Raw genomic sequence first — 17,669 nt, 5'->3', positions numbered from 1 at the left:
ACAAGAGAGGTCCAGAAATTAATCTTAATACAAGTCAGTTGCTTGGGTATTTATTTAGGATCTCTTCACTCAATGGATGAGCCTGATACATTTTGCATAAGAGGTTTTAGGACATGTTAAAGTGTAGTTGCTAAATGTTTGGCTTGAGTAGCCCAGAATAGCAGGATGAGGTGATTAGGTGAAAGGTTTATAGTGTTGAGGAGCTATAATGTTCTTACAGCGTGTCACCTAAAAGTCTAACTTTGTCATTTGTTTCTAAAGATAACTGGAACATACAGCAGTATGTTGTTAGGGTGGTCACTTATATTATTTATCATGATAACTTTCTTGTCATAAGGATTTAGATTGATTCCATTCCAATTAATGTTTAAAACCCCGCTAAACCGTCAGTATTAACGACCACTGTTTGTTCAATGAAAGTGTCAGCAAATTTTAAAATACAGTAACAGCGCAACAAATCACACCTCTTCATGCATTACAAATGAGCATTATTTGTCGGCTAAGACATAACAAATAGTTCTTATCGTCACTTTTAGCATTATCACAATGCTACTGCAAAATATTGTGATAAAACCTTAAAGTCCATATTGAACCACCCCTACTGTGTTTCCTTAGGATTTTTTTTCTACATCTTCTCAAGTCAGCGGCCACTTCACATTTCAACTTGTAGGGAATGTGCTGCTTTCATATAGCAACTCAGGACAGTCATTGATAAAGAAGGCTGTCTGCTCCTCTTCCTCCCTAATAGAAAAATCTTTGCTGTTCCAGCTCACAAAAACACTAAAAATAGGTATGGCAGGTGTGATAGTTTATTTTAATCAGGCAATCTTAATACTGAGCTTTTAAAAAATGCTTTGATTGGATCCTTTTCTGATTAGTGCAGGGTTTCTAGGCAGTCTGAAAAAGAATGTTAAACTTTAGAAATTATATTCAAGTATTTTCCTGCAGGTATGATGAATTGGAAAAGGCTTGAAGAGATGATCATATTGTTTTAAGCCAGGTCAGCATGAAGTCGTAACTGCCTGTCCAGGCAGACATACTGTTTGTCCTTTTTGTCTCACAGTTCGCAGGTGTCTCCTCAGCGGTAGGCCATACAGCTTTTACTCCCTAACAAGTTATCTTCTGTACATCATCAATAATCACATGATCATAATTGTATTCAAAAACCCTAATAAAACCACTGACTCAGTGTATTAACCTACAAAGTCAGGTTCTTTTTCTGGAGCAAAAAGCACTCCTGTATGCTTGGATGCAGCTGGAAAGAAAAAAAAAGTTGGCATATCGCAATGTTTTAGTGGAAATTAAGATGAGAACGTATTAGGTTGAGCAGGAGATGAGCTCACATTCCTACTTGATAATCACAACTTCATCTGAATTCTGCTGTGCCATTGTGTTCTTGAAATTATGCTTGAAAAAATTTGTATAATACCAGAGGAGAGAGTACTGTTGCGCTACTTGTATGTAATTAATCTGTTTATGTGTTTGTAAAAAGAGCTACAGGCCTACGAAAGACCATGATGGAACAACTCCTCCCCATTTCACACCTTTAGCCAGTCACGTTCCTATTCAACAAAAGCATTGCATGAAGGATGGCTTCATTGGGATAAACAAGAATACAGTATAATCCTGGTCCTCTCTCCCCTCTGCTTGATCTCAGCAGTGTAAGCTGCACACGGGCCGATCTGAACTCCTCTAACATGATTAAGCAGCAGTGGGTGGAAGTACACAGCCTCTGTTTTTGGTTGAAAGAGACTGTCCATGTAGCCTTAAGGCCTTCTGTGAGTTTTGGTAAAGGTTTTGCCTAAAAAGTGCTTCAAACCTTAAAAATTCATTTTTGAAAAACTACCAGAAAGGTCTCCATGATTTAAAAATAGAAAAAAAAGCAGGCCATCTGCCTCTTAGTATAGTGAAGCAGAAGGGATTAAATCCAGATTATGGCAGACTGTGTGTGTGTGTTGGCGTGCGCATGTATGTGTCTGTTGCTTGTCATCAGTGTGTCCTTGACTCTGTAGGCAAGCAGGAGGTTAGCTAGGGAGCTACCACTGGATTGGAAAGCTACAGGAAGCGAAAGCGAAGCACCAGGAGAACCGTTTACTTTTTCAGTCCACGAAAACATCCCCCTCCTTGGAGAGTAAACACTCGGAAGAACTCGTGATGGCTTTTTTGATCAAGAGCATGATTGGGAACCCCCTGTCAGGAATTGGTCTTGGTGGTGGAGGCGACAAAGAGGAGGAGGCCACTCCATCAGATCCTGCAAAAGCAGCTGGGATGACACGCGAGGAGTATGAAGAGTACCAAAAACAGTTGGTAGAGGAGAAGTAAGTAGAAACATGGACCAAACTACACTTTGAGCAGTTGCCACTGGCCTGTGGAAACCAAAATGGCTGCAGAGAATAAAATCTGACCTTGACGTATTGTTTTGTTACATTCAGTCTCTCTGCTTTTCCCTCACTGTCAAAAGTCCACATCTTTTATTAATACACACAGAAAAAAATGCATAATAAAATAACTTCTATTGTTTTTGAACAATGAAAAAGTTGAGTTCTTAAAAGAGGCATCTATTTCTGAAGGTCACAAAAGAGACTAACCAAGAAGATTTCTTTTTTCTTGTTTATATTTTGTCCGTGGGGCTAAATATAGTCCTTTGGTTCTTGAAAGATAAGATTAAATTATGGCATTCACACACAAACAAATCATAAACATTTAAAGTAAAATATTTTGAATGACATAAAAAAATATATATATATTTTTTAAAACAGTCTGGCAGTAAAAATGGTTTTAAATTACATCTGACTTGGAAAAATAAGACGTTTGAAAACCACTCCTGTTTTGATGTTTTGACTAAATTCTAGGTAAGCCTGGATGGGTAATCTCTTTAAATGGCTGAGGTAAAGTGCACTAGGAGCTTTGTTGAATATGCAGGAAGATATTCAGGGTTTCAGATACTTGAATCAAACATTTGCTTTACAGAAAGAAGTTGAATAATAAAAAAAATCTGAATCAACAATAATGAAAGCAGATTTCAACAGCAGTTAGACAATTATTTACATGTTTGATTTTGTTCTGTGCAATTATTTTACTTCATCACCATAACTTGGGTAAAAAGTTCATAGAAGCCCTCTCTATATTTATTTTTTCTTTATAGGCAACCAAGAAATAATGTAAAGAATGATTGGCAATGTTGCTTAGATATTCCACAAAAGACTATGAAATATACTTTGTTGTTGGCCTTTGAATCTACAAGGTTTTCATAAATTTCCAGCATTGACATTTCTTCCATATGTTTAACAGGTTGATCACAAAGTTATATGGGAGTCAATGAAAAAACTTGTCTACATACGGGATATACTAACTAATCTGTAATGTATTTTTGTGACCAAGAGTAAACAAACTTGAGATTGTTTTCTTTTTTTATTTGTCCAGGATGGAGAGGGATGCAGATTTCTTACACAAAAAGGCAGAGCGGGCAACGCTCAGAGTGTGTCTCAGGGACAAATACAGACTGCCAAAGGTAAACATATGTTTTTATCTTTACACGTTGAATAATACAGTTGTCTTGATTCAGCATGTCAGGAAACTTACCGTAATTCCATAGTGACTGAATAGTAAATTTTCATGATTTAATTTTGGTATTTTCCCATTTCTTTAAAGGAAGAAGTTTGTATTCATTGGAAATAGTATCATTAATTGAAGGATTCTGTTTAAATATATGTTCCGTTTTCATTTAGAAGTCATGTTTTTTCTAAATTTCTTGTTTAAAATATTAACAGAATGGTTAAAAATATTCAACATTTTGGGGCGTGCTGTGGTGGCGCAGGGGGTTAGCACGCCCCACGTTTGGAGGCCTTGGTCCTCGACGCGGACGTCGCGGGTTCGACTCCCGGTCCCGACGACCTTTGCCGCATGTCTTCCCCCCTCTCCTCACCCTCCTTCCTGTCTGCCTACTGTCAAAAAAAAAAAAAATACGTGCCACTAGCGCCGCAAAAACTCTTCGGAGGAAAAAAAAAAAAAAAAAAAAAAAAAATATTCAACATTTTAAATGTGAAACAAGTCCAAAAGCCCAAAATAACTTCCATACATTTACAGTCAAAGCTACGGCAACACAGTGTTTAGAGTTTTTATGACTTCTGGCGATAATACTGTCTCAGACTTGTGACTTCATTTCATGAACTTGTTGCTAAAGTGTTCAAAATTGCAAATACTAAGGAGTACATCATTATTGTATTGCTAACAGACACAAACCTGGTCACTGATCATTACAAAAGGGGAATCCAATCATTTTTAAAACTGGCAACTAAAACAAGGTTAAGCTCTGTTCCATGTTACTCCCAGATCCATGTCAAACTTTGGAGATAAACAGAACAAGCCATGCATTGTCACTACACTTTTCTTATCAAAAGTTTTTAGTACAGATTTTTCATTTGGAAGATAATGGTGCCAAAATGTATGCTGAGTATTACCAAAGTTAGCCCAAGTATCCTTATGGGTGGTTTCAGAACTACGGTGCTACACAATCACATCCTTACCAAACCCAAAGAGAATATTTATATCCTTTAATATGCAATTTCACCACATGGCCAACAAAACAAAACATAGGGTGTAATACTAACCTTGAAGAAGTACCTTACACACTATCCATGCACTATGTTTTATCAATGACTTGAGAAATCTGAATATTTGGGAATTGCCTGGTTTTAGATTGTTACTGCATGATAACCTTGAGTAAAATATTGTGATTGCATTGTCATAGTTATTTCAAAAAGTAAAAAAAAATATATGCTAAATCAAATTTTTTTAATCTAAAATAGAGAGTAGCAACTATTTGTACTGCTGCATAAACAATCTAACACATTGATTGTTACAGTCCATTCCTAATTTTGATTTTACTACATAGATTTAAGTAGAAATTTAGAATTAACATTCATTAGAAGTATAAGTACTACTTATCTATGTACCTATTGCCTAGAACGTTGGTGTTTTACTCTCTATAAAGTAATTCAAATATAAAAAGCCAATATTAGATCTTACTTGGCCAGGCTGGAGGAAACTCCCTCCAACCTCTCCACCTTTCTCTGGCATCTAATTTAAAGGATTTTAAACTATGTAATAAAAACTCTATTAATTTGTGAAGCTAATTGTTTACTCAGTTTACAATGATTCTGAATCCAATTGAATGATTTTAGATAATTATGAAGCTAATACCAAACTGCAGGTTCTAAGAGGATGAAATCCAACTATGCCCAAAAATCCCCAACAAAAAAAGTTCTGGATGTTTTTAGCTGATATTGAACTTTTTTCTTCAGTCACTCTATGTTGGAGCTTTTAATCCTGCAGCTTAAAAATAGCAAAAATCACCTTGGAGTTGGAAGAGACAGCAGGTTAATATAAAAGTGAAAAGCGAAGAAGCCACAGCAGGAGAAAAATCAATCAGTAATATTATAAAAACTATAAAACAGCTTCTAATTACCGTAAACATTGCAATTCCACAACAAAGACAGGAGGAGGCTGTATCTAACAGCCGTTTTAAATGAAATGCAAGATAAACAACAACAAAAAATATCTACTAATTCAGCTCGCTCTTTGGTTGGGTTTTAGCTGAGGTCATCTCTGTATGACAGGAGGAGATTACTAAGAAAGGCTTGTTGCACCTTTAGTCTTAGAAAGCCAAATGCCACAGAGCAGGTGTTCCAAGCCTATTAGAGCGAACCCCGGCAGAGGGATCTGGCGCCAGCAAACTGCAACATTTACTTTAGGGGATCTAAACTGGGCAATTGGTGGATTTCAGAGGAGCCTTGACAGAGAAACAAACTGTAATGGAGGGAGCCAAAAAGGTATGTAGAGACATCATTTAACTGTTCAATCCTGAAGTTTTCCAGTAAATGACTGAGAAGTTGATTCAAAACCAGTCTTGTGATGACAGTACAACTGCGAGCGACTTTAGCTGCTCTAATAGCCTTCAGCTAATGGCACATCAATGTCTGGTTTCCTTTTTCAACCACTTGGTAAATTTTATTTAATTGCTTCATTTTTAAAGACATTAGCTAAATATCAATGACCTGAAAGCAAACAAGTAATAACATTTGAACAATAACATACTATTGTTTTCATTAAATTATGTTTATATCACATTTAAGTACAGAAACGTGGCAAGTCTGAACATTAGCTGTCTTCTTGTTGGGTTTTTTTCCAAAAAAGAAACTTGAGTTTGTTGTTCTAGTTAATAAGATTTGTGTGATCGAATGTTATTCATAAAATTCATTTAGAATTATTAGAATAAGTGTATTTTCTTAAGAGAAACAGAAAGCTGGAAGCAGACAGTCGCACATTACAGAGGTTATCTTTAGACTGTACCTGGGAAGAAAGGCTAAATCAGGTCTGATAATCCCACAGATAGAACTTTAAAGTAGTCACAGGGCAGAGCCTGCTCACATCTAGTTGCTTATGAAACTTATGATTTAATAATAAAGAGGAGGAAACCTAAAGTCAGAAAACACAAAATATCCTCAAATATTCACATTAGGTTGTTTTCATTATTGTTTGCTTCTAAATGATCCATTCAATGTATTTGATTTTACTGTACAACAGTGAAACCAAAGCAGTATTTTTGCCCAAAAAGCCAAACACAAATGTTTATTTTTCCAATAAATTCATAATTATGGAGCAATTTGTAAATGTAACTCATGGTGTTTACAGGACAAAGACAAAATTCTGCTAAAATCAGTCACACTCACATATCAAACTAAGCAAACAACATACCAATCATTATTAGATTGAATGATGAGTCATTATTCATCAGACCTAAAGTTGTTAGGACTGATGAATAAACTGATGAATAAACCCACAATTGTATTTGCAAAACAAGGCAGCAAGGCCCTCTTTCTAACAACCTTTAAACAAACCTTTAAAAGAACTACTGAGGAGTTTGCCTGCAGTCATCTTGAAAAATGTTGATGCAAAATGTTTTTTGTTTGTTTGTTTTTTTTCCTTTTCCAAAATGAATGCAAACAACCAAAAATCATCCTTAATCACAAATCATCTTGCAGAAGGACAAGTTAACATTTTTCTTTTAACAGATTTATCAATATATATCTCGATGTCTGAATCTTAGCTCATTGGTTCCTGACCACATTCTCCTACCTAACGTTGACATCTGCAGAGCGAGCAGGACGAGAACATGATAGAGATGGCCGGGGACGACGTGGACGTGCCCGAGGAGCTGCTCAAGATGGTGGACGAGGACGCCACGGAGGAGGAGGGCAAGGACTCCCTAATGGGCCAGTTTCAAAACCTGCAGAACATGGACATGGACCAGTTGAAGGAAAAAGCCTCTGCCACGGTGACCGAGCTGAAGAGCAAAGCAGAGGAGAAGTGCTCTGTCATGTGAACAGCCAAGGGTGGCGAAAGCAAATGGCGGAAAGACAGGGGGGATTGTTAAGATAATAATTTAACATATTGGTTGGAATAAACCAAGTTGTGAGTCTGAGGTTCTATACATTTGTTGAGAATAAGCCCTCTCTCATGTTATGTCACATTATTTGATTCAAATCATAACAAGAAATTATATTAAAGCCATCAGAAAAATCTGCTATAAAGTTTTCCTTTTATAGTTTTTTTTTTTTTTGCACACAAATTTGCAGTACATTATATTGTGTCAATGGTGCCCAATCCTTCCACTCTTATTGTTCAGTGTTGTCATGAAATGAGACAGGTTAGTCTCTCTATATGTGTGTGTGTGTGTGTTTTTTCATTAAAAAAGAAAGTTAAGGTAATCCAAGATGTGCTGATAGAAAACCAATCCTTCCTGAGTTATGCAACTTTCCTCTCAGTTTTATTGTTTTCTTTTTTTGTTTTCCTTTCTTTCATTTTTGTTTCTGCTGTATAAATGTTTGATATATTTAGTCACCACCTTTGGTGTTGCACGAAAGCATGTGATTTTCAGGTGTTACAATGATTTCAGCTGGATTAAGTCTTTGCAGAAACATTTGCAGATTTGCACAAACTTACTTTATAAATACATAAATCATGAAGGCGACAGATGTGTGTTTTTGACATGCTTGAATGCATGTAAATTGTGAGAAGGTAAATTTGTTGTTCAAATAAAAATGCATATTAAACACAAGCAATGAGTCAGTGGTGAAATAAAATAAATGAAAAAAACATTTTTATTTTCCTTTCACTTTCAATTATTAGCCCAGTTTGGGATTGTAACAGAAAACCAAATGCATAGTAGAGGAGTTGGCATCTTGTATCCCTGGGAAAACAGTGTTAACTACTTCATTTAGATAATTGTTCTTGCCATTAACACCCAATAAGTCCAATTAGTTATGGAAAAATTGTGGATGCTTACATTCACTGTTAAGGTATATTTTCTGTTCTTTGAATTTAAATCCTTAATAGTTTTCATGATGATTATCCCTCAAATTCAGTCACACAGCCAGAAAACATGTAACCTTGGGGAGCTGCAATTAATCTTATTTACACAAATCAGGGATAACAGAGTGAAAAATAAGTAGGTATTAATTTAATTGGGCATTATCCAAACAGTTAGGAAAGATTAGGTTAAGGAGAATCAGGCTGATGGGAAACTGCAGCATTCCGAGTTTTACAAGAAGCCAAGTTTGAACGGCTGTGGATTTTTAAAGTCTGGAGATTCCATTTAATAGGATCAGTGCTGCCAAGGTTGTTGGCCTGTGCCATCTTTCCCTCGCTGAGTCCAGTTTTTTTTGGTTTGTTTTTTTCTGCACAATGTAACGAAGCAATACCATACCATACCATACCAACTTTATTTATAAAGCACTTTAAAACAACCACAGCTGATACAAAGTGCTGTACATCAAAACACAACATAACAATAAAAAAAAAAAAAAAACATAAAATAAAAACTTACAATGTTGAATGCAATTTAAATTTGCTGTAAAATAATAATGGATAAAATGTTTAAGATTGCGAGGTAGTCGAATGATTTACATCATTCTTGAAATATTGATGTGTCTTCATTGACTATCAGAGTCAGAAAAGTTAAAGTCTAAAATACTTATTTAAAGATTTGCCAAATGTTGTAAACAATCAGATACAATGGCGAATGAAGAGACCAAAACTCTTCACAAAAAAAGATGCGGAGTGACATAACTGATGTTGATCACAGGAATTATCAAAATGCTAATAAAGCTTGAAAAAAAAATCAAAATAAAACATATTATTAAAAAATGGGTCCTCATTTTACAAAACTAAATTTGAGGAGCAGACTTTTGAAAAGTTTTCAAAACAGCTGGCTGGCATCCTGTCTTTCATCTTCACACAGTCTCTCATACTTCACTGAGTGCCAAGGTTCTGGAAAGATCCAGTAATTGTACCTGTGACCCTGTTTAAATCCCCAAAGACACAAAATGTTTTTCATCCTGTGTCTCTTACCTTATTCATTCTGAAGTCTTTTGAGAACACTGCAAAAGCTGAGATCTTTAGAGCAACTCAGAGCAGCCCAGACCCTTTACAGTTCATTTATACAGCAAGTTGGGGCTGTGTAAACTCGCTACTTCATCTAGTTTTATATCACTTCGAAGGGGTAAAACATTTCATTTTCCTGTTTTCATTGACTTTCACTCAATTTTTACCTGAGTTCACCCCATATTTTAGCTGTTCATCTTGTGAACAGGCACCACGTCAACCAGGATTCAGTTTGCTGCTAGTTGAGTTTTTAACAAACAGATCTTAGAGAGTGAGCGTTAATGGTATGTTCTCTTATATATTTTTGTCTTCCACTTGGTTCTCTCAAGCCTGTGTCCTTTCACCAACTTTATTTATTTAATAATCTTATGAGTCTCCATGAGAATATCATCTCTCATGCTTGCAGACTTATGTTAATAAAGCAAAATCCAAAAGTTAAAAATGTTCATTTGTCCATGTTAGTGTCGGACTCATTAATAATTTGACTTTGTAAGCCCAACAAAAACTCTTGTGTGTCCTAGTTGAATCATGAATTGTTTCTTTTATTTCTGTCCATTGTATTTATTTATTTTTTAGTTTTTGCATTTGATTTCTGCAGGCTGGAAAGAAATAATTTCACACAGTGAATTATTTTCAGCTTTGTGGTTTTTGAAGCCTCTCTTTCAGATTACCAGCAACCTAGCTTTGTTTTTTCAGTTTAAATTCTCCAATAAAATGGTAAATGTGTTTTGAAATGGATTTTCTATTGTGCTGTATTGAGTCACTAGGCAGACAATAATAAAGTAAGAGCTTCTTTTTGCCTCTTGGACTGACTTAGTTTTACACCTAACTTATGCTCTGCAGTTGAGACATTATTGTAGTTAAGACATTATGTAGTTAAGACATTATTTAGTATCCTGCTATTCTTCATGGACCCCTCCCTGTTGGGCCAACGCAGGTCAACGTCTTTAATTAGGAAAACGAAATAGTTTTAGGGGTTTTAACTCTTTTGAGTAAAATAACTAATCCCCTTAAGAAGGATTACCACACTGCTGTCAATGTTTGTTTGTTAAGTGGCTATTAGCTCAAATTGTTGTTGTTTACGCATTAGTCACACTATTGAGACATTAGACATTTTTTGAAAATCTTTTGTTAGATAAATTGTTAATTATTTATACATAGATTTTTCAATTAGCTTACACATTTATGGCAGTTTGAGATCTGAATGTGTGAAAACTGCAAAACAATTCAACGAACAAACTCATTTTTGGTGACAATATCTTGAAGATGTGATTAAATATTAAGCTGTCATCTTGCAATCCGTGATCTCACCAGAGATCTTGTAATTATGATTTTGTTGTACCTTAATCTGTGGGCTTAATCCCCCCCCCCCCCCCCCCCCCCCCCCCCCCTCCACACGATGACATGAACATGACATCTGGAGAAGAGGAAAGATGGTTTTAAGATTTATGTAAGTAGGTTTAGAGGCATGCTGATGCACTTGGGATGGGGATGGGGTGGAGTTCTGCTGGGTGAAGGCTGGTGGCTGCATGTTACCCCCTAAATCCAGCAGGACGTCCCCTCTGTGACGTGACGTGGGAGGGGTGTCCCGCACAAGCACCACTTTAAAAACCATCAGCAAAGACGCACCATAACAACAGAGAGAACTTTTCCAAAATAAGACTTGAGAAGAGAGGAAAAGTTTCAGTAGAAAAAAAAGCAGGAGTCTGTGAATTCTGACATTTCTTCTGGACTTGAAGCGACCAATGTGGCTGCTCGGATCTGCATCCCAAATGATGATGATGATGGATGAGCGCGTCTCTCCCTCCGCACGTTCCGTGCAGAGCCCGGGAACCAACCCGTCCACCGTCCACAGCATCGAGGCCATCCTGGGCTTCAAAGAGGACACCATCTTCCACCAGTCAGCCTCTTACACCGGGACACAGAAAGACCCGGACCGCAGCGGGAATGTTACTGTGACCCAGAGGAAGAAAAGTCATTACACTGACAGTTGTGACAGTGAGTAGATTTATTTTTTTAAATTTATTTTTTGTTTAATTTCTGACAATAATATTTGAAGGATATATTGGCTTATTACTTTTTTTTTTTTTTAGTTATTAGCCACTGTTGTGGATAGCCACAACTTCTGTTTCCTCGGTAAAGTCACAAGTTGGGTCAAATAATGTAGAAGGTGTTGCTACATAAAAAGCTAAGGAAAGTTTTAGCAAACAAAAAAACAATAACTCAAAAGAAAAAAAATAGAGGTTTCTCCTTTAAACTTTTCTAAGAAAAACAGCATTTTCGCCTTTTTTTTTCTTTGAGTCTCTGAACGCCTCACTTCTCCTCCGTAGCAGGTGTGTGCACCGGCGAAGCTTCCGCAGGTCCGGACTCACCGGACAGAGACGGCAAGCTGTCCGACGACGAGAACCAGAAAAAGAAACACCGCCGGAACCGAACCACCTTCACCACCTTCCAGCTCCACGAACTGGAGCGGGCCTTCGAGAAGTCCCACTACCCGGACGTGTACAGCAGAGAGGAGCTGGCCCTAAAGGTCAACCTACCGGAGGTCCGAGTGCAGGTGGGACATGGCCTCCAAAATAATGCCACTAGTTGTTTTCTGTCGCTTCATTAACAACAACAACAATAATAATAATAATAATAATAATAATAATAATAATAATAATAATAATAATAATAATAATAATAATAATAATAATAATAATAATTTGCTTACGTAAGAATATTTTTATAATGCGCTAGGTGTTTTCCCATTTTAAAATACACGATTATAGAAAAGGTCACATCAAAAGCTGCAGGCTGCTTACATTTTATTTTTCCACCTTAAACCAGTCTTTCACAAATATTTTTGATAAGACACATTTTAAAATCTATTTACCAAAAGCAGTGAGTTAACATTGTTGCAAGGGAATACAAATTAAATATATCTCAAAAGTAGAATAAATACCCCAATAAAAGTCTGTCTGCCCCAAGCATTATGTGCCTAATGGGTTTTAAACTGAGATTAAAAATGATCGAGATACTCGAGAAACTCATTCTAGTTTTGAGTCAGTGAAGTCCAGAGTATCCCTTTATATGTAAAATACAGAAATATTCATTTGAAGTGGCATATTACCCTGATTTTATGTGTTATGAATTCTAAAACTAGAAAAATAAAGAAATACAAATAAATATGCAAGTAAATAACTTTCTAACTGTTCACAATGTACTGTGCAAAGTTTCTTTTTAGAACTTCTACTATAGAACAACAGAAGTAATACTTCTAATAATAATAATAATAATAATAAAGCAATACAATTATCTGCTTTTACTGAAAATACAAAACATATTTTAAGTTCAAAGGAATTTTTAAGAGTAATTCCATCAATCCAATCCTGTCACTTATATGTAATACAGTAACAGAGTTTTTAAATCTGTTAACTAAGCGATTATAATATGTCCATATATTTTAATATCTTTCATACAAGGGCTGTAATATAAATGTTAAAGATACAACATTTTACTTTATTGTTACACATTTATTTATTTATTTTTTACCATTCTCACCTCTTTCTAGGTGTGGTTTCAAAACCGACGAGCCAAGTGGCGTCGTCAGGAGAAGCTGGAGGTGAGCGCCACCAAGCTGCAGGACACTCCTTCCCCCTCTCTTCTTTCTTTTGGCCGATCCACCACCAGCTCCCTGGGCTCCGGGCTGCCGCTGGAGCCCTGGCTCTCCACCCCTATCACATCTTCGGCCCCTCTGCAGTCGCTGCCGGGCTTCATCAGCGGCTCACAGACCCTACCAGGGGCCTACGCTCCCTCTCCTCCCCCATCCATGCCTCCTTCCTTACCAGCGTCAATATTCAACTCCCCAGCCCTGGGACACAGTCCTCACCTTTCCCATATCAGTTCTATGTGCTCCCTGCCACCCACATACCAGTGCTCAGCCAACCCCAGGAACTCCAGTATAGCCTCACTGAGGATGAAAGCCAAGGAGCACATTCAGTCTATTGGGAAGACGTGGTGATGCCAAACGAAGGGTTAAGATGGACATGCACATCCAGAAGACGGTGATTTGAAAAGATTTTAATTTTCTGCAGATCGGATTGTAAAATTCTGGACACCCGGACATCCCAATGCCAAGGAAAAAAACGGTCAAAATCCTGATAATCGATACATAAGTTCCTGAAACAATGTAAAAAAAAAAAAAGTTCAGTGACTTTAAATCATAAATACAGTTATTTGGATGTACTCTCCATATAATTTTTTTTATGTTAGAAAATTGATTCAACTGTGATGTTCTGTTTTATTTTAATCTTTTCTCATTATGGCAAAGAGTTTTGTTATCAGTAAAACAAACGTGTAACAGAACCCATTTGCATCCTTTCATTATTTTGATGGCAACACAACCACACCTATGTCGCTGATCACTCACAGTCTTTTTGATTAGCGGTGTAACAAATGTAATTTATTTTTTGTCTGACTCAAATATTTTTTTAAAAACTGTTTCCAAATACAAGAATTCTTTACCAATTTAAGAGCTTTTGGAGAATAAATTCTTATGTGATTCCAAACAATTAAAAAAAACATGTTTTATATCAGGACCTTCTGAAGAGTAAAACACAAAAAGAAGAAAATAGATAATGACTAACTTGTGTGACGTGAATACTGATCTGGAAAGGTGAGATTTACGAAGAATGAAAGACAAGATCAGAAAATTGGATTAATTTTAGTGCCCTCTAGCGGTGGATATCTGCCTTCCCAAGGATTTTTTTTTAAGAAAAAGTCATCTAATATTGAAGATAGTGAGTTTAAGTTTTCCGGTGTTTATGTTCATTATTTTATTATTGACATATCTATTAATTTAATGTATAGAACTATATACAATTTATATTACTTATATATTTTAAATACACGCTAGTTGTCTGAATCAAAGTGGCTTAAACCTCTTAACTTCCTCCGCATGTTTCAGAAAATGAGTTCGTAGATCATCTTATTTCCTCCCCATTAACTCCTACAAACTGTATCCGACTCTCTCCTGGGATTAGACTCCTAATAGGGGTGAAAGTGGCTTGCTCTTCAGTTGTTTACCAATCATCCGTGACAAATGACTAAAAAGAAGGAGGAAGAAAAAAAAATGTGTGTTTGTGGCTTTAAAAGGACGATTTGTTTTGCCAAACTGTTGCAATTAGCGTTTCCTGTTGTCTGCTTGAATACCCTGCGAGCAAAAATAATACGGACGGTCATCTATTCATCTCTTCCCAGAGAGAAAAACAATTGGTGTTTATTTATTGCTTCCCCCCTCTCTCTCATTTAAAGACTCATCACCCAACAACACAACAATCTTATGGCTTCTTTACACTTTTAATTATGGTGATGTTGGCGTTTTGTGCGGCTAGAAAGTTACTAAAATACGAGATGTTCATAAAAGTGAAATTGCGCACCACCTAGTGGTAAAAAAGGGTTACTGTGCAAGTGAAGTGGGACCATGATGTGCAGGTTTCACAAACTTATGTAAATTGAAGATTTTTTTTGTTGTTTATCTATTGTTTACAGTTGAAAAACGATGGGATAGTGTGATGCTGAAATAAATTCTTCGCAACAGGCATTTTGAATCTATTCGCAATAAGAAAAGCAGGGCAAATAAAAACGAACAAAAAACAAAAATGATTTCTTCCTCAGAAGTATGCATTTATTCAATTCTTTGAGTAAAAGTTATTGTCATTGTAACATGTAATTCAGTTAAGATTCCTGGTTTCTACAACACAACCTTGCCAGTCAGTCAGCAGTTGAAACCTTTTATTTTGTGCAACTAAAAATGCTAATTCACCAAAAACATCATTGTTTTTGTGCATCTAGTGTCTTTCTATAGCACAGCGCTTATACATTGTAAATATGTGATTACAGAGCAGGTTGAGTAGACATCAGAGTCTGCGTTTGCAACCGGGCTTGTCTTGCCTTCAGTAGGATTCACTGTCTTGCTGTTTCAAAGTCAGAACTAGGAGGTCTAACACCTACAAAACAATAATTAAGCAGAGAAATGTAAGCATATCAAAGGTCAGAGATTACAAACATTGTTTGACTCGACAGGCTGACCTCTCGGAGATGTTTTCCTCTGTTGCCTTCTCTCCTGTTGTTGTGGAGCAGCGTTCGCAGCACTGTTTGTTTTTGGTTCTCTGCTGACATTTCCTTCACAGTTTGGTCCTGATCCAAGATCTTGTCCGACTGTGAAAGCGTGAGGTAGTCAAGGTATTCCTGCTGCTGTCCAGGCAGACTTGTAATGCTCTTCTTCCCCATTAAATGACCTGTAGGTTGAAAATTATTATTATTATTATTATTATTATTATTATTATTATTATTATTAAAATATGTTTCATTTAGTAATTCTTCAGCCAATTGCAATGACTTGAAATTTGCAAAGATAATTTAAAGCCACATCAGAAGATGTTATTAATGAGATAATTTCATTAGCTGCTTTTATTTCCCGTCCACAACACAGGCAGATGTATAGCAGGTGTTTTTCTTCATGCGAGTGTTTATCTTTAATTTAGAAGTTCAATGACAGAAAAAAAAACACATTTTGAAAGTTATGGTAAATTAAATATATATGATCAAAGATTCTGCTTTTTCTTAATATTGAATAAATATTTCTGATTAAAAATGAAGGTTTTCTTACCCACAGCCCAGTGATTGCCCCTTGGATACATTTTTCCAACGACTAACGCAGGTCTCTCAGAGCAGCGCAGGAGACAAGGCGCTGCCGCCAGGATAATAAAAATCGGCCAGAGCGCCCTGCAAGACCATGAGTAACAAAGGCGCACCGCACACATGATAGCAGAGAGAACCAAGCGAGATGTGTACTAATCCTTACTTTGCATTGACTTAACTCGGTCTAACTTTAAATAATCGACACCATAATCGCTTTTTCCCCCTGCTAGTTGCACCAATGTAAAGGGGGTAAAGCAAAACGTCCAGCTACACCGAATTGCTGAAGTTCCTCTTTCGGTGCCTTTGATCGGAATGACTACTGATGAAAGAAAGTTAAATCCCCCTCCTGAAACAGCTGTGCGTCAGCGGGTCTTTAGCAGAAGTGCCACGGAGGAAACGTGATGCAGTTGGGTGATCATTTATAGTTGCCAATTACAGATCGCAGATGTTTATCTACATATTTTAATTCATATATCAGATGTGAACGTCATCGGAACACGAGGACCGAACCTCTGGATTCTGGTGTCTATTAATAGTCTATAATGTAGTTGGTAACTTTTTTTTTTCTTAGAGGGGAGGTTTCTGTTCAGGAGTTATATATTAATATTAGCCTATTTACAGAAAGTTATAATGGAAAAAAAAAACTATTTGCCATGGTTTTTACCTCTGAAAACTGTACCACAAAGTAGAAAATGAAGCTCAGTCAGTAACTGTGATGGAGAGTGTTTATGGCATATTGATGGAAAAAATTGTAGGTATATGTTTTTATTTTTTCTCACATTATTAACACAAAATTAAAACAAAATGAATGCTGAAAACATTTTTATTGCTCGGGCTGCACAATGGTCACATTCAGGATTTGATTCTAGGTTGATCTAAATTGTCCTAAGTGTGTGTGTCCAGGTGTGTACCTTCTCACCCACTTACCACTGGTGCAAGATAAGCAGTTATAGATAAGGGATGAATTTTTATTGTCTTTTCAGGTATTTTTGATTATGTAAACAACCATCTCTTCCAGTTATGAAAAGCTAAATTTCAATATGTTTGGAGCAATTGAGATTTTGAGAGCTGCAGCTCTGTTCCTTGAGAGTCAGTTCTGGTTTTAGCTCAGATATGTGGTACAAATCCATTGTCAGCCTGCAAACTTACCTAAAGGTCTGAACACTTGTCATCCTCAGAAAGAACATTAAGAAGGAAGGAATGAAAGTTAGAATGAAGGTGCATTAACAGGAAATAGCAGGGCTGTGGCTGTTTTGTGCTCTAAGCTGTAACTGGCTCCATTAAGTCTTATGATTCAATAAAAAAAACTAAGGACAGTTTATCATTCTCATCATTGCTTCCACTCTGTCTAGGTTTGAACCATAGCAGTGTTATAGCAGCAATCAATTTTCCTTCCATGTTCCATGAGTTGAGCTATCTTCCACTCACGCTGTCCTACGTTGGCAAATCTAGGCATGTGTCCAACTATTTCTGTTTCTGAGTAATATATTTTCTTTTTTAAAAAATGTATAAACTGCTTTCCAAAAGTATGCAATACATTG

The 17,669-nt window shown here is 36.5% G+C and overlaps 3 protein-coding genes across 3 annotated transcripts; 2 read left to right on the top strand and 1 right to left on the bottom strand.

The window, feature by feature from the left end:
- Window positions 1-9: 9 nt before the first annotated feature.
- On the top strand, window positions 10-8,127 carry cplx4 (complexin 4). Its single transcript, XM_005798631.2, has 3 exons — window positions 10-2,318; window positions 3,424-3,511; window positions 7,157-8,127. Exons 1-3 carry the CDS (start codon window positions 2,155-2,157, stop codon window positions 7,382-7,384), a joined length of 480 nt encoding a protein of 159 aa, XP_005798688.1. The 5' UTR covers window positions 10-2,154; the 3' UTR covers window positions 7,385-8,127.
- Window positions 8,128-11,110: 2,983 nt separating this feature from the next.
- On the top strand, window positions 11,111-13,652 carry rax (retina and anterior neural fold homeobox). Its single transcript, XM_014468654.2, has 3 exons — window positions 11,111-11,442; window positions 11,775-12,001; window positions 12,998-13,652. The coding sequence occupies exons 1-3, from the start codon at window positions 11,190-11,192 to the stop codon at window positions 13,445-13,447; spliced, it is 930 nt and encodes a 309-aa protein (XP_014324140.1). The 5' UTR covers window positions 11,111-11,189; the 3' UTR covers window positions 13,448-13,652.
- A 1,469-nt stretch (window positions 13,653-15,121) lies between these two features.
- On the bottom strand, window positions 15,122-16,466 carry grp (gastrin releasing peptide). The gene is made up of 3 exons (XM_014468616.2): window positions 16,097-16,466; window positions 15,517-15,725; window positions 15,122-15,434 (listed from the first exon to the last, which is right to left on the bottom strand). Exons 1-3 carry the CDS (start codon window positions 16,248-16,250, stop codon window positions 15,381-15,383), a joined length of 417 nt encoding a protein of 138 aa, XP_014324102.1. The 5' UTR covers window positions 16,251-16,466; the 3' UTR covers window positions 15,122-15,380.
- Window positions 16,467-17,669: the final 1,203 nt, after the last annotated feature.

The sequence above is a fragment of the Xiphophorus maculatus genome, chromosome 8 (assembly GCF_002775205.1).
Source record: "Xiphophorus maculatus strain JP 163 A chromosome 8, X_maculatus-5.0-male, whole genome shotgun sequence".
Classification (NCBI taxonomy): domain Eukaryota; kingdom Metazoa; phylum Chordata; class Actinopteri; order Cyprinodontiformes; family Poeciliidae; genus Xiphophorus; species Xiphophorus maculatus.
This window is presented reverse-complemented; position numbering and strand designations above follow the sequence as displayed.